The sequence below is a fragment of the Microtus pennsylvanicus genome, chromosome 3, assembly GCF_037038515.1.
Source record: "Microtus pennsylvanicus isolate mMicPen1 chromosome 3, mMicPen1.hap1, whole genome shotgun sequence".
Classification (NCBI taxonomy): Eukaryota; Metazoa; Chordata; class Mammalia; order Rodentia; family Cricetidae; genus Microtus; species Microtus pennsylvanicus.
Genome location: NC_134581.1, coordinates 70,215,272 through 70,238,408, shown reverse-complemented (window position 1 = coordinate 70,238,408; position 23,137 = coordinate 70,215,272). Strand labels below are relative to the sequence as shown.

General features: G+C 42.8%; 3 protein-coding genes across 5 annotated transcripts; 2 read left to right on the top strand and 1 right to left on the bottom strand.

Moving 5' to 3' along the window:
- The first annotated feature begins 1 nt into the window (after position 1).
- On the top strand, positions 2 to 1,479 carry Timm8b (translocase of inner mitochondrial membrane 8 homolog B). Its single transcript, XM_075965960.1, has 2 exons — positions 2 to 159; positions 1,091 to 1,479. Exons 1-2 carry the CDS (start codon positions 76 to 78, stop codon positions 1,256 to 1,258), a joined length of 252 nt encoding a protein of 83 aa, XP_075822075.1. The 5' UTR covers positions 2 to 75; the 3' UTR covers positions 1,259 to 1,479.
- On the bottom strand, positions 1,399 to 13,392 carry Nkapd1 (NKAP domain containing 1). Of its 3 annotated transcripts, none has more exons than XM_075965957.1 (6): positions 13,258 to 13,392; positions 11,518 to 11,594; positions 8,168 to 8,268; positions 6,292 to 6,441; positions 5,288 to 5,341; positions 1,399 to 4,168 (listed from the first exon to the last, which is right to left on the bottom strand). In XM_075965957.1, exons 2-6 carry the CDS (start codon positions 11,584 to 11,586, stop codon positions 3,664 to 3,666), a joined length of 879 nt encoding a protein of 292 aa, XP_075822072.1. In that variant the 5' UTR covers positions 11,587 to 11,594; positions 13,258 to 13,392; the 3' UTR covers positions 1,399 to 3,663. The 3 variants fall into 3 exon arrangements, with proteins under 3 accessions (XP_075822072.1, XP_075822071.1, XP_075822073.1); XM_075965956.1 differs by lacking the exon at positions 13,258 to 13,392 and adding an exon at positions 12,693 to 12,829; XM_075965958.1 differs by lacking the exon at positions 13,258 to 13,392 and adding an exon at positions 12,693 to 12,829 and having other exon boundaries at positions 1,399 to 4,165.
- An 88-nt stretch (positions 13,393 to 13,480) lies between these two features.
- On the top strand, positions 13,481 to 22,170 carry Pih1d2 (PIH1 domain containing 2). Its single transcript, XM_075965955.1, has 6 exons — positions 13,481 to 13,602; positions 14,683 to 14,886; positions 15,691 to 15,814; positions 17,560 to 17,805; positions 18,569 to 18,834; positions 22,030 to 22,170. The coding sequence occupies exons 2-6, from the start codon at positions 14,710 to 14,712 to the stop codon at positions 22,162 to 22,164; spliced, it is 948 nt and encodes a 315-aa protein (XP_075822070.1). The 5' UTR covers positions 13,481 to 13,602; positions 14,683 to 14,709; the 3' UTR covers positions 22,165 to 22,170.
- The last annotated feature ends 967 nt before the right edge of the window (positions 22,171 to 23,137 follow it).

Here is a 23,137-nt window from a genome sequence, read left to right as displayed (position 1 = left end):
AGGGTGAACCGGAAGACAGGAGGCGGTGCGCTGTTACCGCGCGTGCGCACACCAGCGGAGTAACTCACGCTGACAATGGCCGAACTAGGAGAAGCAGACGAAGCGGAGTTACAGCGCCTGGTGGCAGCGGAGCAGCAGAAGGCGCAGTTCACTGCGCAGGTACGAGAATGAGGAACAAGGAAAGGAGGGTGAGGCTCAGGCCCCGGGCACCCGCGGAGCTCTGGGCCCTGCGGCACAGCGGGCCCACTCGATGCTGGATCCCGGCTGCTCCTCCCGCCCTGGTGACCTACGGTGCTCGGTGTCCGGGAGGCTAGCGCTGCGTGGGAGGAAAGAAGTGTAAAGCACGGGGAAGGTTTGGGCAACAGAGGAGGTCAGATTACCCGGCCACTGGTCCGGAATGACGTTCGGAATCTCTGTTCTGACCTTGGGGTTCAAGGGCCGTTTTGGGAGACACCCCTCCCCACCCTGAGTTCTGGGTTCGTTGTTGCCCGCTGCCTCTCAGCATTGGATCTTGTGATGTATTTGGAAGTGATAACCACTATTAGGTAAAGGTGAGCGCTGCAACAGTCAGTGTAGACTTTGTTGGGACAGAGTTTGGAGTTTTAAGGCGTTTTTCAAGCCAGGGTGTTAACCGTTGCTGACCTTGGAAATACTGATAGCTTTCCTTTCAAGAACTAACTGCTTACTTAGTACTTAGCTTCCCAAGTAATATTACCACGTGTCCATAGATCCCAAAGTATGCTCGGTTTGGAGAAATTAGTATCCTGACTTCTTCCCATTAATAATGCTAGTTGCTTTGAGAACTGTGGGCAAGAGGTGGTGGCACACGCCTTTAATACCAGCACTCGGAAAGCTGAGTTCCAGGACAGCCAGGGCTACAGAGAGAAACCCTGGCTTGAAAAAAAAATTGTGAAAGTATGCGTTCTGATGAGAATTCACTGTGTATAAGGAGAGGAATTACTATTGACAAGATGGACCCGGAAGTGATCCTGTGATATGCTATTAAAAGTGGTTTTTATCAAGTCACAGAGTAAGAAGAAATAAGGTATCTGCAGACCCCAAAGATTAAGGTTTTTTTCTCTCCTCTTAGGTGCATCACTTCATGGAACTATGTTGGGATAAGTGTGTTGAGAAGCCAGGAAATCGGCTAGATTCCCGCACTGAAAACTGCCTCTCTAGCTGCGTGGACCGCTTCATTGACACTACTCTTGCTATCACCGGTCGGTTTGCCCAGATTGTACAGAAAGGAGGACAGTAGGCCAAACCTCAGAACGATGGAAGACCCAAAAGACTTGTTACTGTGCAGATTGAATGGCCAGTGGAGAAAGAGTGGTCAATGTATCAGGTTAGCATCAGGCAGTTACTAAGTCTGTTGGTGCTAAAAAGTAACAGATCAAATGTCCAAAAGTGAAATTTTATTTATTGGAATTCAGTAATTCCAGGTTGTATAACACCAGTTAATAAATGTTAAGTCTCCAATTCTTTTTCTTCTAAGTCCCGGCTTAGGATGTAGCATAGAGATCTGATTGACAGAACACTAATAAGTGTTCATGGCTGTAGTGCAAATGGGAGATCATGGGTTTTGAAAAGCCACCCTAAGCCATCGTAAGGGGATTAGAGAAACCATCAAAGCCTAAGGCATGGAAGGGAGTTTAGGGGTAAGAAAGGTTTAGAACAGAAAACAATTTTATTGCTTATGTGACCGAGAAAAGATGAACATGGTTGGGGGAGGTGTAAAAAAATCATCAGGCAAAAATGTGCATTCCTTGGGGAAGAGAAAAGCCTGTTAGTATGGGAGGACGGTAAAGGTCAAGACCCAAACAAAACCAGCTTCCTTTAAGTGCCTTATTCTGCAGGACCATCTTCCTGAGACTGTGCTTAGAATCAGTACTCCTGTCACACAAAACTACTTCCAACAAAGATTTCACTTGCTTCAAGAAGGTTATGAGGTAGTAACTAGACTCTCTTCCCATTAACCTTCATTAAACCCAAGGAAAAAAAGCGTCTCATGGAACATAAACATTTGAGTACCAAAGTCTCAATATCCCAAAAGGTAGCACCTGCTCTCAATCAAGGGCTAGGGCACATCTGGCCAACTGTGTATTTTAAAAACAAGCAGTTTATTAGAAGTATGTTTCATAAAGAGCACAAATTTAGTTAAACTATAAAATGCTACTTCATGGGATGTCAGCATAGTAGTGTTCTATTGCTGGTGTCTCATGCTAACCATGAAGTATTTCTGTATTACACATGCAAAAGTAAGGCCTGGAGGTTAACTTAACCTGCTCTAGAACTCATCAATCAGTGGCAGAACCATGACCCAGTCTTAGGTCTGAGCTTTTGTGCTTTCTACTCAGTACCAAAAGTGACAACCTCAAAAACAAAAACCCTGACAATGTCACTTATCTTTCCTCTTAATGAAAAGTCAACTACCAGCCACTTTTCAGTGGTATTTTGGTTTCTTTTACTATCAGGATCACAGTATAGCAGGGGGAAATAGTTTGTTCTTGATAATCATAACACAAAGTCAGACTGGGAAGAACTGGGTCTGTCCCTGAGAGTGTTTCATTTTGGAATTGATTGATCTGGTTTCAGGGAAAATAAAATTCATTAATAGAATTAGAAATGAACAAGGAAGCTGGGCGGTGGTGGCACACACCTCTAATCCCAGCACTTGGGAGGCAGAGATAGGCTAATCTCTGAGTTGGAGGCCAGCCTGGTCTATAAGAGTTCCAGGACAGGCTCCAAAGCTACAGAGAAACCCTGTCTCGAAAAACAAGAAAACAATAGGGCTGGGGGTATGGCTCAGTGGTAGAGCACTTGCCTAGTATATGCAAGGCCTTCAGTTCAATCCCCAACTTGGCAAAAAGAAAAAAACAAACAAACAAAAAAAACATTTAGATGGCTGTTGCCCTGAATCTCTTTGAAAGCATCACTGGCAATGTGACTACTTCCTAATTCTTACCATTTGATAGACAGGACAACTGAACAAATAATTTCAAACGCAAGCCCATTTCAGGTAATATAAGCAATGGAACTAGAAAACCAATTACTATCCAGTTACTGTTATGTTTGGGTTATACTCAATGTCGCTGTAGACCCTGACCAGCAGGGCAATTAGGCAGAAAACCCTACATTACTTAGCCGTCATCTGTGGATCCTACCATGAAGGGAAAAGGTTTGTTCTTATACCCATTTCCTCACTAAGTAAATTAGATACCTGTAGGGCCCAACTATTGAAGAATCAAAGCACCAAAGCTGAAGTCAGGATACCTCCTGTATAAATAGCAAGTTTTCCTTGTCAAACTATTCTATCTAGCACTACTTCAATCCTTTCTTCATCCCAGACCCTTGATTCCCCCCAAATTTAACATTCCAATTGGTGTACCCAGATCATTACTGGTATCAGCTTTCTGGGTTCTTTAATTTGCTGTATAGATATTCTACCCTAAGTGATTAATTGCAAAAAATAATCTCTTCAAGAAACCTTAACAAAATACCAGATTCCCTATTAACAACAAAAGGGGATGGAGATTAACAATCTGAAATAGGAAAAAAGGTATCTGTGGTAGGACAACTCTGACCTCTGACTCCTGTGCTGAAGGAGTCACTAGCAAACCCCACTGTTAAGAGTCCGTGGGAGCAGGATGGCTGCTTTCCCACTTAGTCATCTTCTGAGCTTTCAGCAGACCTTGCATCTGTAGCCACTTTCCAATTCCTGCGCTTGCTCGTCCTCTCCTGTACTTCAGGGCTAACCACAGGAACATGAACACTTTTCTCTTTCTTTTTCCTTTTGGTTTTCTTAGTGTCTCTTTCCTCGATTTCCTCAGAACTGCTAGCTGCTGAATCATCTGACTGGGAAGTAGCCCTTTCTCCCCCAAAAGGTAAAGATTTTTTAGGAGACTTTTTCCTGGATTTTTTCTTGCTCTTGTGTGGTTGCTTCCTTTTCCTGGTACTAGAAGCTCCAGTTTCTTCTGAGAATTCACTTGAGGAATCTGCTGCTGTGTCCATAGCTTCCTTTTTGTTTTTCTTCTGTTTTTTGTGTGACCGTTTTTTCTGCTTCTTTTTATGGGATTTCTTTGACTTTTTATGTTTGTGGGATTCGTGGGCAGATGCTTTTACCTGGGGAGATGTTTTTTTCCCATTGGTAATGTCCTGCTGGTCACTACTAAAGAAAAGTAAAGATAAAACTTTTATGAGAGGAAGAAAATATACATATTTAATATTCTGCACTAAAGTAACATCTGAACTTTAAATCAGACCTTTGAGCTGGGTATGGGGGGTGGTGCACAGCTATAATCACAGCACTCAAAAGCAAAAGCAAGAACATCTCCCCAGTTTGTAAGTATGAGAACTCTTGAGAGTGTTACTGTGAGATTTCTATTTTATTATTCTCACTTTATTTCCACATCTTTAAAATCCTAATTTAAGCTAACCATACTTGTATATACCTCTAATTCCAGTATTTAGAAGGTAGGGGCAGGAGGGCCAGGAGTTTAAGGTTATTCTTGGCTACACGTCAAGTTCAAGGCCATCTTGAGCTATAGAAAATCCTGTCAACAAACCAAACTCCTGATCTGCCACACTGAGTAACATATGAAATACCAAACACCAGTGTTCCCTTATCCATAGTTTCATTTCCTCTGATTCCTCTCACCTATGCTCAATTCCAGAAACAATGTGTAAGTTTTTAATTGCATCTCATTCTGAATGAAATGAAAAATGAAATTCCTCACTGTTCCGCTGTCCCACTTAGGACCTGAATCACCCCTGGTCTAGTTACCAGCCCTGTGGTCATTTACTAGCCACCTGGGCTATCAGAGCCACTGTGACCCCCAAAACACAAGCATGATCCTGACAATTAGGATACGTCCTTAAAGTGAAAAGATTTTAATAGGTATTGAGTATATAAGAAAAAATAGAATATGGAAGACAGGTAGGTAGACAGACAATAAAAACTAAGTAGTTTCTAAAGCCCTTATACTTACAGAATATCAAACTTCAATCAGGAAAGGTACATAAGGATTGCCTCCTAACTAAACTCTACTTGTTTTCTTTGTTTTGGGGACAAGATTTCACTATGTCCCAGGCTGGCCTCAAACTCCTGGACTCAAGCAGCTCTCCTGCCTCAGGCTCCTAAGCCGCTGGGCCTACAGCCATATATTCCAGGTTCTAGTTATATTTTCAAGGGCAAATAAATCTTTTGTTAGGAACTCTTATTTATGGCACAATTTTGCATTCACCTTAGGTGTTTGGTTTTGTTTTTCTAGAAAGCGTATTTACCAACCTGTCTGTTTCAAACTCTTCAGGATACAGCTCTTTATAACCACTGTGACCCCATCTGTAAAGTGACACAATACATACATTTTTATGAGGCAATGCATATTAGTTTTGGAAATTAAAATTAGATTTTGGACTGCATGAATACACATACACACAGAGAACAAAGGAAAAGGGGGCAAAGCAAAACCACACAATACCTTGGAAACAGCTCTATCTTTCTATATTTTTATACTATCAACTCAGACACAGGATGTACTGTTCACTTAAAAGGTTACATTTGTTCTTTAGGAGACACTAAGATCTCTTTAGAATGAATCCTTTTCCAAAACTACTTTGTAACATGTTATCTACACTGGGACATTTTAAAGATACTTACTGAAATGTGATTCACATGCCAAGAAAGTTGCTCTTTTAAAGTGCAGAGCCTGTAGCCCAAGGCAAGCATTAATCTGTCTCTATGGATTATCCATTCTGGACACACCACAGAAAGGAATCATAGAGCATGTGACCATTGTATCTGACTTCTTTTACCATTTGTAAAGTTTTCAAGGTTATGCATATGTAATTAGTTCTTATTCCCTTTTACCACCAAGAACTATTCCACCATATGGAAAACCTATATTCTGTTTATGTATTCATCAGAAACAGCCATCTGGATTTCACTTCTTAGCCATTGTAATACTGCTGCTATACTCACCTACAAGCTTTCATGGGGACAATGTATTGAAGAACTATTTATATTTATGTGTATGACTGTCTTGCCTGCCTGTATATGTGTATTGCATGCATGCCTGCATTCACATTGCTCAGAAGAGGGTGTTAGATCCCCTGAAACTGGAGTTATGGACAGCTATAAGTTGTCTTGTAAGTGTTGGGAACCAAACATGGGTCCCCTGCAAGAGCATAAATGATTTAACCAATGAGCCATCTCTCAAACCCTAGGACAATTTTCAGACAGACATATTCGGGCCAAATATCATTAGGGGTTATAAGAATGTAGTCACAAACCTGTCTGGCATGTTGGATTCATACTCATATAACTTCTTGTTCCAGGATTTAGCCTTAAGAAAATCATCTTCTAGGGCCCCAGAAATTTCATTTTTTGGCCTCCAGTAGTCTCTCTGACTTTCTTCATCAAAACCATCACTTCTCATCCGACTGTAAATGAAAAAACATAAACATTTATATTTAAAAGTAATCTGTGATGCCACTTCATATTATAAACAAAATTTATGGAACATTCTTTGCACCACCTCACACTGATACCATTCATACTAAGCCTCTAATCACCAAAGCCCACATACTCCACAGACACACTGACTGGGAATTCCTTTTCTTCTAGTGATTTCTCAAGGTAGCTTTAGAAATCAGGATTATGACCTATCTTACATACCAACTTCCTATACATAAGGGCATATGAAGCCCTAAAGATATTCCTAATTATTCATACATCCTACACCTCCCATAGAACACAGTGAAGCCTACATAATCCTTTATACTCACACTTAATTTTTTTTTCCAAGACAGAGTTTCTCTATGTAACAACCTGGAACTCGTTTTGTAGATCAGACTGGCCTCAAACCCAGAGATCCACCTGCCTCTGCCTCTCTAGTGCTGGGATTAAAGGTGTGCCACCACACCCGGCCACACTCAATAAACAAAAACAGTGAGTAAATGTGGCATTTAAAAAGAAGTCTAGGGCTGAAGAGCTGGCTCAGTGGTTAAGGGTACTTTTGCTCTTATAGAGGATGCTAGTTCAAATCCCAGCACCCATGCCAGGAGCTCACAGCTGCCCATAACTCAACTTCAGGAGATCTAATGTTCTCTTCTGGCCCCTGCAGTCACCAACAGACAGAGAACCATAATGAATAAAATACTTTTTACAAAGGTCTAAAACAAAGACTAAAGGAGGGGCAGTATGAATGACTGAATTGAGTGTGAAAGACTCCAGGGATGGATAGAGGGCTAAGTAGCTAAGTGTTTGCCTGATGACCTGAGTTCTTAGAACCCACAGTAGTAAAAACATATTCCTGAAAGTTGTGCTCTGACTTCCATGTGTGCACTCTGGCACACCCATATACACTCACAAATAAACAAAGTTGTCAACACAATAAATAAAACAAATTGGTTTTGTTTTTGTTTCTTGAGACAAGGTCTCTCTTTGTAGTCTTGGCTGGCCTGGATGTAGGCCAGGCTGCCCTCACTCACAGAGATCTGCCTCTACCTCCTGAGTGCTAAAATTAAAGGCATGAGGTACCATGCCCAAGAAATAATACAATTTTTATAAGATAAAAGAAGAAAGAAAAAAAGACACTCCAGTAGAAAATCTTAAAAGCTATTAGACAAGGTTGGAATCCATAAAACCTAAACATTTACAGTAGTCCAAGGAGAATTTTTTAATTCACCATTGAAAATTAGTGTAGAAAGTGAGGTGGTGGTAGTGGCATATGCCTTCAATTCTAGCACTAGGGAAGCAGATCTGAGTTTGAGGCCAGCCTGGTCTATAACAGCTGGGGCCATACAGAGAAACCCTGTATTGAAAAGTCAGTGGTGCTCATGCCTTTAATCCTAGCACCTGAAAGGCAGAGACAGACGGATCTCTGAGTTCAAGGCTAGACTGGTCTACAGAGAGAGTTCCAGGACAGCCAGGGCTATACACAGAGAAACCCTGTCTTGGGGAAAAAGAAAAAGAAAAATCACAGAAAAAATAGTACAATATATGCATGTTATCACAGCCATTATTATGCTTGGACCTAACTTAAGAAATAAGGTTTGATTTGCTGAACTGAATTCATCTATCCTTATCATACTAGAATGTTTTAAAGCTAAAATTAGTAATTCTGGAAAAAATGAGTTATTTTTGGTTATCAGAGGCACACTTTACCTTGAGCTGCTGGGTACCATGTTCCTTCTGGTCCCCTGGTAAGCATCCTCCATTTGCTTCTCTAGTTCTCTGATTTTCCACATGTCAGATTCCTCCTGAATCTAGACATTTTCAAAAAGGAAACAAAAATAAGTCACTAAAAATAGCACTTTGCATTACAGAAAAAGAACTGGCTGAAGGTACAATCTGCCCTAACTATGGGGTACAGACTGGGCTATGATCTAAAAACTAAATTCTGGTTTCTCTAAGGAGTTTTAAAAGTGACTAAACAGTCCAATGCAGTAAATCTAAAATAACGCAGCAACAGGTTTTGACTCCCCCTCCCCCAAGACAGGGTTTCTTTGTAGCTGTCCTAGAACTCACTCTATAGACCAGGCTGGCCTTGAGCTCATAAATCCCCCTGCCTCTGCAGTGCTGAGATTAAAGGTGTGTGTCCCTACTGCCTAGTTAAAGACAGGGTTTCTTAATTTTGTTCTTTTTCAGTGCAGTACACACTCTACCACTGGCCTGGTACCCCTTCCCAACCCCTGCCTCTTTCTGTTTTATTGTTCTTAATGATGAATTATTTTGTGTTATTGTTTTGAGACAAAATCTTAGGCAGTCCTTCAACTTGTGGTTCTCCAGCCTAGCCTTGTCCTCCCTCAATGGCTGAGATTATAGGCCTGTGTGCAAGGCCCAGCAGGGACAGGTCTGTAAATTCCCTAGGCAAGGTCTCTTTTTACATTTAAAAAAAAAAACAGGATGGATGGATGGATACATATACTTATTTTGTGTATATATGAGAGTTGGAGAGCAAGAGAGAGAGAAAGGACACACATACAGGGGTCAGAGATAACTTTCTGAAGTCGGTTCCTGACTTCCATTTATTGAGTCAGGGGCTCTCTTGTTTTCTGCTGCTACACTATTTACTCCAGACTAGTTGGCAGCTTCTGGCCCATTCCTCCATCCCCACCCCCATCCTGCTGTAGGAGCACTGGAATTATATACTTTCATTACTGCATCTGGCTTTCCACATAGGTTCCAGAGGTCAGATGTGGGTGATCAGGCTTACATAGCAAATGCTTTAACCTGTGCCATCTTCCCACCCCATCTTGTTTTGCTTTTTAACATCTGTATTATTTAACTTTATGTAAATGAATGTTTTGTCTGTGTAGTATATGGACGCAATGCCCACAGAGGCCAGAAGAGGGTATCAGGTTCTCTGGAACTAGGTTACAGATAGTTGTGAGCTGCCAGGTAGGACCTGAGAATCAAACCCCAGATCCTCTGCAAAAACAGTCCCTCTATGTTTGTTTGTTTTCTTCTTCTCACTATATAGAACAGGCAAGCCATGTACTTAAGCAAATTTCCTGTCTCTGTCTCCTAAATGCTGGGATTACAGGCCTGTACCATCATACCTGGGTCACATTAAAATTCTTGTCAGACCAGGCAGAGGTGGCACATGCCTTTAATACCAGCACTCGGAAAGCAGAAGCAGGCAGATCTCTGTGAATTCGAGGCCAGCATAGTCTACAGAGCCAATTCTAGGATGGCCAGGGCTATTACACAGAGAACCCCTGTTTTAAAAAAAAGAAAAAAATTTTCTTGTCAGAAACAAAATAACATAATTACCAGAAAACTGACTGGAAAAAAACATAAGTGATTTTAAGATTTATTTATAACCATGAGGTGTTGGCTCACGCCTTTAATCCCAGCACTTGCAAAGCAGAGACAGGTGGTGGATCTCAGGGAGTTGGAGGCCAGCCTGGTCTACCAAGCAAGTGCCAGGACAGCCAGGACTGTTACTCAAAGAAATCCTGTATCAAAAAACAAAACAAAATTATTTATTATGTATACAGTGTTCTGCCTGCATGTATGCCTGCGGGCCAAAAGAGGGCGCCAGATCTCATTACAGACGGTTATGAGCATCATGTGGTTGCTGGGAACTAGAAGGACAGACAGTGCTCTTAAAGACTAAGCCATCTCTCCAGCCTGCAAATTTTATTTCTAAGTTCTCCTGCATAAATGGGTTAAACCTATGCAAGAATTATCTTGTTTTTAGCTGTCACTCTTAAATATAAGGTTCCAATACAACTAGAAGTAGAATTAACACAACTATACAGGTAACATAGGTACTATTATATCTGCATCCACAGTGGAAAAACTCAGGTAACAACTAGGCACAGGTCTGTAATCATAGTTACTGGGTTAGTAACAAGTTCAAGGCCTGCCTGGACTATGGAGTGAGACCAGGATCAGCTAGAAACAAACTTGGTGATCCTGTCTCCTAGGTTCAATCCCCAGTACCCAGCACCTTAAGTAATATGACAGTGACCACGTTAGTAATGACCAAACCAGGAGTGCAATTTGCTGAAGAAAACTGAACAAGGGTCTGTCCTTTTCATTTAAGGTGCACTCTTGGGTGACTGTCTAAATTCCCAAACTTTTAATCCAGCTCCAATCTTTCTTCTTGCTTCCAAGACTTAGTTTTCAACTTCAAGTTCTTTATCATAAATACATTCAAAACCAAACTAATGGCATTTCCCATGTTTGTCCCTTTCTCCTTTTTGTCTCTTAGTTACCGCCTACCCAGCCACAGAAGGTGGCACCCTGGATTCCCTGCTATGCCCCCATCCAGACCTCAGCACCACTCACCTAGGACGTCAGTCACCCAATCATCGTCCCCAGTTCTTCCCTCCATCTTCCATTTCCTACACTGACAAAATCATCTGTCCAGATGCACATATTTGGCTTTGAACATAGGGCAGTCATACCATTTCATCCCCTCAAGATGTAAAACAACACTTACACGTATGAAACATGTAAGATACCACTCCGCGCTGATGGCTTCCTTATTGCCCCAAAGAGAAAGTTTATCTCTTTAGTTTTATAAAAACAACTCTAATTTGCCACTTGGGCCTTATCTTCTGTCAGTAACCCTGTATCTTATATTTCTAGATGCATATCATTTCTTGCCCCAAATGATTAATGCTTAAGAGGTGGGGTTAGAATGAAAGACTTTGCATATATGAGGTATTACAACTACGATGCATCACCAGGCCAATATTTTGCCCTCCATTAGTGCATAGTCTCTCAATCAAAAACGATGCATCCAGGAAACTTTATTCATCAAGAATCAGTTCAAATATCAGCAACTCAAATACCACTCATTCTGTGAAATCCTTCTCATTTCCCAAGGCAGATTTCTTTATTCTTTCCTTGGTGCGCTAAAGCATTTTGTAACTATCTTCATGATACAGTACTTTTCAAACTGATTGTTTCTTATATATCTTTGCTATCTCCCAACGTAATCCATAGTTTACAGTAGGCCTTCAAGAAATGTTGACAAGTAACTCGACTGTATTGCTTACCTTATTGTGAGCATCTGTATGCCGGATGACATTCCTCAGGAGGACTTTCCCCAGTGGAACCCGTGACATTCTTTAATCTGAAATGAATCAATAATATGCAATAAATTTGTTTTTATTAAATTATAGAGAGACAAAAGGAAAAAAATCACTGAACTTAGAAGACACAGAAGCTAAGGGAGGATTTTCCTTTCCCCGTTAAGATGCACGATACAGTGATTCTAGTAAGAGTGACAGAGGATAACGTAAAGTCTTTAAAACTGCAGAAGGCTGCTCAAAACGGCTTCTATGAGCACCATCTTACTTAGTCCTCTGTTTTCAGAGTCACGGAGTCTCCCAAGATCCACGGGGGATTGGGTCCAGGGTCCCTGAAGTAACAAAGTCCAACTGTGGGCTGGGGATATAGTTCAATGGTAGAGCATTTGCCTAGCACAAGAGGCACCCTGGGTGCATCCCCCAGTGACATATACATGCACACATACAAAATATCCCTAGGGTGCTTGGCTCTCATTTAGAATAGTATAGTGTTTGCATATAAACTACACTCCCCTATGTTTTAACTTGTGACTTTGTAACTAGCCTCAGCTAGCCTTGATCCTCCTGATCCTCCACCTCCCAACAGAGACAACAGGCATGCACTTCCACACTTAGGGTGGGTGGGGTATCCAAATTCCTTATAACACCTAAAACTGTGCAAATCTTCTGTGAATGTTACTATGCACAGTAGAAACAATGGCAAAGGGGACAAAGGTCTGTACATGATAAGTACAGATGCAGTCCGAGTCCCCATTTTCAGTTGGCTGTTGTTTGAATCTGTGGGGAACCCCGAGTTTGGACTATATTCCCACTCCTATTTTGAAAATCAAGATTCTTAAAGCCGTAACTCGCCCGCAGACCGAACAGACCCAGACAAAGGAGGTATGTCAGTGTCCAGGCAAGAAATCAAATCTCAAACTCCCCAAAATTAGCTTGCAGCTATGTAAACATCTAGATTTGTGGGTCACCTCATTTGTCAACAGTAATAAAAACTGCGTTCAAAAAAAATGAATGACCTAAATATCTCTACTTAGGAAAGTTTGTTTCCTACATCGTTTGGAACTTTCCAAAACCCAGAAGACAACGATATTCACATGTGTAGCTACGAGGGGCTTGGTGCCACCGTCCCGATGCTCACTCACCCCTCGATCCTGAGGAAATCAGGCATCTTGCTAGTGTGAGACGAAGAACCACTCCATTACAAGATCTCCTCCGACCCAGGAAGCCAAGGAGTCAGGGCTGAAAGGCAGCTCTGCAGCTTCACCCGAGTCCTTCGTGAAAACGCAGCCTTCCCACCGGTTACAGTGCCCTCACCCGAGGCCCAGGCTACGGCTGCCTTCCCCCAGCCGAGCCCGCCAGGCGGCTCTCTCTGCGGGACCCAGGCCAGAGCGGGCACGGGCGCAGGCGCGGAACGCGGCCTGCCGGCGGAGCCGGGCATTCCCCGCTCTCGCTGGGCTGGGACAGCGCCCGGCGGCTCGGTTTCACTCCCGGGACAGAACGGAGACACGGGGCATGGACGTGGCCTTCCGTTGGGACCCGGGAACTGTCTAGGGTGCCTGAGGGGGAGCTTGAGGTTTCCAAGGGGAGGTCGGAAAAAACACCCCCATGTCTGTCAGCGGGCTCCCTGCCCCGCCGCGGCCTCGGCGCTCCCGGCAGCCTTCCCTCGAAACGCCCTCCCCACACAAACACACACAAACACACCCATACCGTGCGCCGCAGCCTCGCGTGGCGGGGTGGGAGAAAAGGCGGCGGCTTCCTTCCGGGCCGGAAGTCGTGCTTCCGAGAAACGCTTCCTTCCCACGGGCGACTCCCACTGAGCGGGCTCGCGGGCAGCCGGGGAGGCTGACAGGTGCAGGAAGGAAGCCGGCTCTCTTCTGAGAGGGAAGCGGGACGGCCCGGCCGAGGAGCCTGTCCGGCACTGGAGGAAAGGTCCCGGAACTGGATATAGAGACACAGGTCTACTTTGCGTTCCCCGGACGCAGTTAGATGTTGTACCGGACCTGGTTACCATGGTAACGGGAGTCGCGGTTTGTCTCCGAACAGAGTGAAGAGGTGGGTTCCCCCACGTTTGGATTAACTGTGTATTTGTCGTTTATTGAATCTAACCTTAATACATGATTTGAAGACTCTAAACCTCTTTAAAATTTTTCTGGACCGTCTGGGACACTTCTCCGTTGCGGGAGGAAGAAGATGATGCGATCTTAGAGTACTACTCTCACATAGTATTTATTGAGTGTTCCAGCTTTAGGATTAGCGTTCTTAATCCTCATCTTCATTTTGAGAAGAATAGGTGTGTGTGTGTGTGCGCGCGCGCGCGTGTGTGTGCACATTATTTGCTCAAGGCAGCATAGCTGCCTGGAGTTAGAAAGAACTTAAGCATACTGGCTCAGTGTCCCTACCTCCTCCACCCCCAACCCCCGGTTTTTTGAGGTAGGATCTCAATATGTAACCGTGGCTGTCCTGGAACTCGCTCTGTAGACCAGGCTGGCCTCGAACTCACAGAGATCCATCTGCTACTTCCTCCTAAGTGTTGACATTAAAGGTACACATCACCAATGCCCTGCTATGGTTCCTAGTTTTAACTACTATATTAAGGATTAGTGTGACTTTACGTGTTTATTTCTTTCTCTTCCAACTCCCCTGTCTCTCTCTGTGTCTCTCTCTGTCCCTCTGTCTGTCTCTGTCTCTCTGTCTCTCTCTGTCTCTCTCTGTCTCTCTCTGTCTCTCTCTCTCTCTCTCTCTCTCACACACACACACACACACACACACACACACACACAATATCTGGACTGGGAGGCACCAAGTAAGCTAATATCCACTTGGAACAAGATCACCAGGAAAAACAAGATTTCAAAAGACCTCTCTGCTCCCGCTGTATTTGTGTTGACCAGAGAGAGGCACAGGTACAATGTGAGAATCTAGGAAGTGGTTAGACTTACAGACTGTAGAAGAACCAGAACCGAAGGAAAGCAGAGTGGGTGGGTGTGCAATCTTTTACACACAGGAAGTAAGAACAGTTGAGAAACAACTGTTGAGTAAGAACAGTGTCCCCGAAACAATTCCAAAAGCCTTCCTCCTTCCCTGAAAGAGGAAGTAAAGCCATAGCCACAGTCATGCCGTGTCTTTCCACAGGTTCTAGAGCCTATCTCATTTCCAGTCATGAGGTCATCCTCAAAGGGACTTCTCACCCAGATTTCTCAGTTCTGGAATATGCTGGATGATTTGGCTGAAAATGATCCTGAGCGCTACAGGAACTTCATCGAGCAGGAGCTGAAGGACGGAAAACAGCTGTGTGCCGACCCAGAACCACAGCTCTGCCTACAAACCAAGATCCTAGTATGTACGGCTGGTGTGACGAGTGATGGGTGTCCAATGAAACCACTCCAGGATAACCAGACGATACCTCAGCCTTCCCTAGTGCTACTTTAACACAAGAGAAGTTTAGGAAAATCACCTCTCCAAGCAGAAAATGAAACAGTGTGGAAGAGTTCACTGAAGGAGTAAAAATGAGAAATTCACACTAGGTATTTCAGAAATAGCCAAATGAGACCTTATTGCCCTGTTAGGCAGAAAATGGTGATATAATGAATTAATTTTTAAAAAATATTTTATTACATTTTATATGTGTATAGATTCAAGATAGTGCATGTGCAAGGACCGTTGCCTAGCAATGGGAAGACCTGAAAAAAATGTAATGACTTGCATTCAGGATTTTATCAATTTTCATTTTTTCTCTTTCTTTTTTTCTTGGTTTTTCAAGGCAGGGTTTCTCTGTAACTTTGGAGCCTGTCCTGGAACTTGCTCTTGTAGATCAGGCTGGCCTCAAACTCATAGAGATCGTCTGCCTCTGCCTCCCAAGTGCTGGGATTAAAGGCGTGCGCCACCACAGCCAGGCCAAATTTCGTTTTTAAAAAACTGATAAGGGCTGGAGAGATGGCTCAGAGGTTAAGAGCATTGTCTGCTCTTCCAAAGGTCCTGAGTTCAATTCCCAGCAACCACATGATGGCTCACAACCATCTGTAATGGGGTCTGGCGCCCTCTTCTGGCCTACAGGCATACACACAGACAGAATATTGTATACATAATAAATAAATAAATATTTAAAAAAACCTGATAATATCAAAATTATTCACTTTCTAGAAACCAAAAGAAAAAGTACTCTTTATCAACCTGTGTCAATGGAAAAGGATCCCGGCTCCCCAGTCAGCCAATCATCCTGTGCCTATAAGTGTTGGCAGACCAGAGGATTTCTCTGAGGCATCAGGTATACAGAATTAGAGAAAGCATATGTGGATTTTTTTTATTGAACATATTCATAGACCACCTTCTACTTGGCAAAAACATTTTAAGTAAAACATTTCATTTGGTGTTAATATAAATAATGACAAATTAGTATGATTTATGTACATTTAATATGGTTTCTGATAATATGATGTTGTCAACCTAGGGACTTAGGGTATATTATGTGTTAGAACAGGGGCTGGCATTTATAGGGCAGATCCTACAGTCTGAATCTGGCCATGCCTCCCTGCATCTTTTTCTGAGATAGAGTTAGAGTTAAGAATCAGTCTGTGGGGGCTGGTGAGACTGCTCAGTGGTTAAGGGCATCGACTGCACTTCCAGAGATCGTCATTTCAATTCCCAGAACCTACATGGAAGCTCACGACTGTCTGTAACTCCAGTTCCAGGGGATTTGACATGCTCACACAGACATATATGCAGGCAAAACACCAATGCACATAAAATAAAAAGAATCAGTCTGTGCTGTAACTTGACAACTTTCAATTCATGCTCACCTGGCTGTTCCATGATGTCATGTACACTATACTGAAGTAAATTATTTTTTTAAAGATGTTATTTATTTATTTATTATGTATACTGTATTCTGCCTGCATGTATGCCTGCAGGCCAGAAGAGGGCACCAGATCTCATTATAGATGGTCGTGAGCCACCATATTGTTGCTGGGAATTGAAATGACATTTCTGGAAAAGCAGTCAGTGCTCTTAACCTCTGAGCCACCTCTCCAACCCTGAAGTAATTATGTGATGTAAAACTTACTTAATAGATTTTCTGCTCCCACCCCATAATAGGTTTCTCCACCAACACAGTAAGCTAAATCAAGCTGAACTGAAAAAGTATAACAAGTTTATTTGAGCAAAGCAACTCCCAGGCAGATTCTCCCATCTCAGAGATCAAGGCCAAAGAAGCCATACCCACAAACAAAAGCAGGGAGACTTTATAGATTGTAGGCGTGGGGTGATAAGGTGTCTGCCACAAGCTGAATTTGTGCCCAAGTATAGTCAAAAGCTGAGTGTTTGGGCTGGGACGTGGGTACTGCCAGCAGCTTCAGGGAAGGAAGCTATAGTACCCATCAAGAATGTCAAACTGGGCTTTTTGGCACTTTTTCTTTGTTCAGAGACTCTCTGAGTGGGTGGGGATTAGAGAAAAAAAGAGACAAGAGTGGGGCTTCCAGGATCATGCAAGGGTGAGCTGGAGCTTCCAACTGAACATTACTGTCATTCCTAAAATGTTATCATTTTCTTTTGTTCTTTGGATTGGTCCTCAAGGGGATTTGCTCATGGAAGTGCCTAGCAGCTGCTCTTTGAAGAACCCCTTATCTTGTCCCCACCTCTCTGTTGGTAGCTAGCCTTCTCTCCCACACTACTTCTCATTCTTGTTCTAAGACACTCCTCTCTAAGCCTTAAGGGAAGCCAGTAGTTCCCGTAAGGCCCCATCGTGCTTAGATCTCCATCTACTGTGTTATTCTTGTCTGAGGCTTCTCCTCTCATCTCACTTCAAAGCCCTGTCTCCTAATAAACTGTATCTCTTCTGTGGGTACTTTTGTGTCAGCTTCCTTTCTGGAGCAGCCACTGCTGGCTTAACACAATGCTGCTGTGATTGCTCTAAAAATCTCTAGGGATTTGTAGTTTCTAACTTTACTAATATGGGTAGTACACTGCCTGACAAAAACTCTTATAGAAACAAACTCTCTTCTGAACGACACACAGGTTCATATACAGTCATTGATGTTGCCTACAATCCTGATGTTCTGCAAGCAGCAGAAAAAGACCAAGGGATCAAAGATCAGTTAATAAAAATGGCCATGCATTGCATTGAGGAGCGACTCCAGTTCACACTTGCACGTTCATACCGTGTCACTAGTTTTAGCATAAAAGGAAACATTCAGAGAACCAAGGAAAATCTGACGGGCATTAAAACTGACTTCACAGGCTTCAAAGAGATAATGAGAACAGGTAAGTGGACAAAAATAAACTGATGTCTGCTGTGGAATAATTCTCTTGTATCCTGTAAAGATTTGTCACCCAAATTAGTTTAATAAAATGCTAATTAGCCAGTAGCCAGGCAGGAAGTATAGGCTAGGTGACCAAACTAAGGATGATGGGAAAGAGAAGGGGGAGTGAGGAGTCACCAGCCAAATGCAGAGGGAGAAGGAGATGAACGTGCCATGCTAATAAAGTTACCACCACATGGCAGAGCATATATAAGGAATGTGGGTTAAATTAAGTGTAAGAGTTAGCTAGTAATAAGCCTGAGCTATCTGCTGCCAATTTTATAATTCATGTAAGCCTCTGTGCTTATTTGGAAACAGGCAGTTGGGACAGATGTCAGATTTTGTTTTTGTAACCCGTGTATATTTTTCAAAGCAGAAGTCTCTATCTTAAAAGAATAAGAAAGTTAAAGAGAGAAAAATACATTATTAGAAACATCAGAGTATCCAGAATGATGTAAAAATCTTGTAGAATTCCAAGCAAATTATTTGGCTTGACGTTCTGGGTATTTTGGGTCTGTTTAGCTGTGCCAGAACCTAATCCAGGTGAGCCTCACATGCTAGGCGACTTCCACTGAGCCGCATGCTCAGCTCTGCTTCAGGTGTGTTAGAACTAAATCCAAACAAATTTAATAGAAGCTTTATCAACCATCTCTGTAAACACCACCTATGCTAATGCTCACAACCTGATGGTATTTTGTATCTCCCCTCCTTTTTTTTCCATAAAGAAAATACTCTTGAAATGATGAGAGGCAGTACTGAGAGTGAACCAAATCACCTTCCTCAGGTGCTACTGAACAAAAAACAAGCATCAGGCAAAGGACGGTGTCTCATAGAGGAGATTTCTAGTTCAGAAATCCAGGTGGAGGTTAAGAAACCAGCCTATGAATTAAAGATTGTGAAGGATCAGAATGAGAAACCTCTGAAAATTGAACTAAAAATCGAGTTACCTGGGATTGATTCAGTCTCCCTCTGTGAGCTTAGTGTTTCTGAGGTAAGTTAAACCGACACTGTGGTGGTCCTGTGGCATCTCTAGGGGATTGCCTACAGAACTCATGCAGATAAGATGCACTGGTGACCAGTTCTTTATTGCCTGCAACTAAGATTTGCACCTCCTCCATGTACTTGAAGTTACTTATACTATTGAATGCTAGTGCTATGGAAATGTCACTGTGCATCAACTTTGTATAACTATAACAAACACATGAGATAACTTTAAGGGGAAAAGATTTGTTAGGGTCATGATCTCAGAGCTTCCATTCTTGTTTAGATAACTGTTTTCAGACCTGTGTCGGAAATATCAAGCCCATTGTGACAGGAATATATGACAAAGCAAAACCACCCTTCACTCAAGGCCAGGGAGAGACAGGAAAGGTCCAGGGTCCCACAATCCAGTACCCTGAATGACTCAAAGACTTCACTGTAGCACAATTAATAAAAACCCAGAGATAGAAATTGGGGTTCAACCTGAAAGTCAGAAAAGCAAAACAGCCAGCCACTGGCTCTTACCTCAACCTCAGTCCAAAATGGCGATCCTGCCTCCTGGACTCTCAGAGTGAGACTGTGTGAGAGCTGTCTCCTCCCATCTTATATTCCTCTCTAGTGCTGGGATTAAAAGTGTTCACCACTACTGCCTGGTTTCTATGGCAAACTAGTGTGCTACTGGGATTAAAGGTGTGTGCCACCACTGCCTTGTCTTTAAGGCTGACCAGTGGGGTTGTCTTACCTTCTGATCTTCAGGCAAGCTTTATTTATTAGGTTACAAATGATATATCGCTATACTTCACACTAAGTGCCACCTTCTAATGGCTCCAGCGCCTCCCAATAGCACTTCTATGCACTCAGATCCAACTATAGTCAGTCATGATGGTGCACACCTTTAAACCCAGCATTTAGGAGGCAGAGGTAGGCCGATCACTGTGATTTTGAGGCCAGCCTGGTCTACATAGTATCCAGGACAGCCAGGGCTGTGTAGAGAGGCCCTGTGCCAAACAAACAGATCCAAACCAGGCCAAGTTGTCTGACTCTATCAGTTAAAGAATAATGAGAGAGAAACAGTACACATGTTCAGTGTAGATGCAGTGCTCATTGTAGCCTAACTACTTTTCCAATACAAGGTAGGCTGCATTCACAGATATAGACTCTTCAGATGGAAGGTCAACTGTACAGTACATTTGTGTCTATGTTATGCTACACTAGGAACAAACTCATAAGTTTCAGAGCCTTACAGTAATTTTCTCAGGCTGCATGTTAGCTAGGCCTGCTCTGCCCAATTAACTGTACATTCTGAGATAATGCCTTTCTCGTGGTGGGGAGAAACAGAAAACAGTTGCCCAAAGTAATGACCTAAAACTTCCATGTTTATATAGAACTTCTACTTGCACCCCATTGGCCCAAGAACATCATAAAGCAAAGACAGCAGTAGGTCTGGGAATCACACAAAGTGATGTATTTATTGCAGGGATGGATGGGCTTCTCTTACCTTACAGGAGAGAAGCAAACAATTGGGATGTCCTAAAGCCTTGGCAGATTGAGGAAAACAACCCTAATCACAACACAACCTCCCTCCCTCCCTTCCTCCCTCCCTCCCTCTCTCCAGTTTTTCAAGACAGGGTTTCTTTGTGTAGCCCTGACTGTTCTGGAACTCACTCTGTAGACCAAGCTGGCCTCGAACTCAGAGATCCACCTGCCTCTGCCTCCCAAATGCTGTGATTAAAGGCGTGTAGTATCACTGCCTGGCCTGTGTTCCCCTTTTAAATCAGACTAACAACATGTCAAGACAACTAATCTACTGTGAATCCCATCCACCCTCTGGTGAGAGAACAACTATAGCAAAGTCTCACCTCAGGAATTACCCCCACAGTCGAGTTACGGGAGCAGCAATCCTGAAATCCTAGCAGGCAAATCCTGTGAAAGGCCCAGCAAGGAGGAGGAGGATGTTCTTTAGATCCCTTGAGACGGCCCCTTGACTACCTACCTTCCTACACCATGGCTGGCTAATATACAGCTCTATTCGGGGCAAGTTTTTCCAGTTTCAGCATCCACACTGGGCATATGTATAAAAAGAATATCACAGAATATGTCATTCTTGGGTGCTCAGCATCTTTCTGTGGCTTACCTGCTTATGGAATGCTGGGGGCCAGAACGATGCTTTAAGAATTTGACGGCAGTTCCTTTTAGCCCACTGTAACTGTTTCTTTGATGGCAGTCATTGCTTTGTCCACAATTCTTTCTCAAGACTAGCTTCTCTAAACTTTATTTTTTATTTTTAAATTAAGTTTTAGGCTAATACATAAAATAACGTGTTCCATCATGGCACCGTCATGTCTTTAAGCTGAACTGCTGCCATCTTAGCCAAATGTAAGGATTGACTGACATCCACCCTAGCCCACTCAGAGGCTTTTTAACAAATGCCACTTGTCCTTTGTCTCAATCAGCCATTGTAGCTAATGGCAATTTCTTAATTTTATTTTTTCTGAATTCCATTTATTTTTCAGGATTCAAGTCTCATAATCTGGAGGCTGCATATAAACTAGCTATTGTCTGTGCTGACTTCCTCTTTGCAATGCCTTATGAAATGTACCCAGTAAGAATCACGTTAGGGGCTAGAGAGGTGGCTCAGAGGTTAAGAGTACTGACTGCTCTTCCAGAGGCCCTGAGTTCAATTCCCAGCAACCACATGGTGGGTCACAACCACCTGTAATGAGATCTGGTGCCTGCAGGTAGGCCTGCTGGCCAAACACAATATACATAATAAATAAATAAATAAATCTTTTTTTTTTAAAAAAGAAGCACATGTTAATAATATTCTATTTCTCCCTACTAAAGGCACAAATTAGCAGGATACTTTATTTGCCTTCAAAATTATCAGGCTAGGTTCACTAAGGGCATTATCACTACGAAACATGGATCACTACCCTTCAGATACATTTCCTTGCCATCTGACAGTAAATCCTGAAAACAGCAAAACAATGTTCAGACGGCAACCCTCTACTTCCGGTGCTGTTACCAGTTAACATTTGATGTGTCCTGTTAGTAACCAAAGCCTCAAGAATCCGAGCAGCAACTGTTGCAGGTCCTATGGCAGCGTGAGGTCTGGACATGAGTGGACGTGGTGGTCCCCGGGCATAACTCTCAGGGTGCAATTGTCTACTGTCATGATTTTAAAATCTGTTTTTTTAATTTTTAGGTTGATTTATTGATTGAGGTCTCTGAGAAGTACCGATTATACCTGAATCTTCCAGAATCGATTAATACAGAAATGACGACAGCAAAATTTGTCAAAAATAAGTCTGTATTATTCATTACAATGCCACTGGCATAAAAGCAGTGTATTTGGTGTTTTCATTGCTACAGCTCATGTCAGTTATAAGACCTACACTGTGGGCAGGGGTAGTGAATATTTGTTTTTGTTTGTTGTTGTTCGAGACAGGGTCTCACCGTGTAGCCCTAGCTAGTCTCAAACTCATAGAGATCTGCCTGCCTCTGCTTCCTGGTTTTAAAGCATGTGCCACCACACACAGCAATATACAGGGCCTAATACAGTAATATCCATGTCTACCAGCTAGATTTCTGTCTGACCTGGGCTTGTCTGGGCTAGACAGAATATTTGGAGGACAACTGCACACAGGAAAAACATATACATCTCTAATTGAGAAAAAAATTAACTGACTCAGGCAAATATATCCTTCTATAGAAATAAAGCAACATTCTCTCTTCTCCTCCATTTTTGTTTTACAGAACAGGTCTCTGTGTAACCTTGGCTGTCCTGGGATGCTATCTGTAGACCAGGCTGGCCTCAAACTCACCTAGATCCACCTGCCTCTGCCTCCCCAGTGCATTTTTCATCTTCATTTCTAAGCTGTCGATAAAGTACCAACTACCCAATTTATATGCAAGGACAGCAACAGGCAGGTCAAACTTTATTTATTTTATGTACATGCGTGCTCTATCGACTTTATGCCAGAAGAGGGCATCAGATCCCACTATTGATGGTTGTGAGCTGACAAACTCAGGACCACTAGAAGAGCAATTGATGCTCTTAACCACTGGGCCATCTCTCCAGTTCTGGCAGAGCAAACTTTAAACACCCCTTTGCCCTTTCAAGGTTGAACTCAGGTCTCACAAATGGTGGTCAAGACTCTCCTAACTGAGCCACCTCATAACCCTGTTATGTGACATTAAGAAAACACATATAAGCTGGATATGCACACCTCTAAACCCAGCACTGGGGAGGCAGAGGCAGGCAGATCTCTGTAAGTTTGAGGCCAGCTTGGTCTTCAGAGAGTTACAGATCA

Excerpts from the sequence above, each read along its gene's own strand:
- Pih1d2 (XM_075965955.1), top strand. The coding sequence starts at position 14,710 with ATGAGGTCATCCTCAAAGGGACTTCTCACCCAGATTTCTCAGTTCTGG. Across the intron at positions 14,887-15,690 it reads GCCTACAAACCAAGATCCTA|AAACCAAAAGAAAAAGTACT; the intron begins GTATGTACGGCT and ends TTCACTTTCTAG. Across the intron at positions 15,815-17,559 it reads GGATTTCTCTGAGGCATCAG|GTTCATATACAGTCATTGAT; the intron begins GTATACAGAATT and ends AACGACACACAG.
- Nkapd1 (XM_075965957.1), bottom strand. The coding sequence starts at position 11,586 with ATGTCACGGGTTCCACTGGGGAAAGTCCTCCTGAGGAATGTCATCCGG. Across the intron at positions 8,269-11,517 it reads ATACAGATGCTCACAATAAG|ATTCAGGAGGAATCTGACAT; the intron begins GTAAGCAATACA and ends GAAAATGTCTAG. Across the intron at positions 5,342-6,291 it reads GAATCCAACATGCCAGACAG|ATGGGGTCACAGTGGTTATA; the intron begins GTTTGTGACTAC and ends GTCACTTTACAG.
- Timm8b (XM_075965960.1), top strand. The coding sequence starts at position 76 with ATGGCCGAACTAGGAGAAGCAGACGAAGCGGAGTTACAGCGCCTGGTG. Across the intron at positions 160-1,090 it reads AGGCGCAGTTCACTGCGCAG|GTGCATCACTTCATGGAACT; the intron begins GTACGAGAATGA and ends CTCTCCTCTTAG.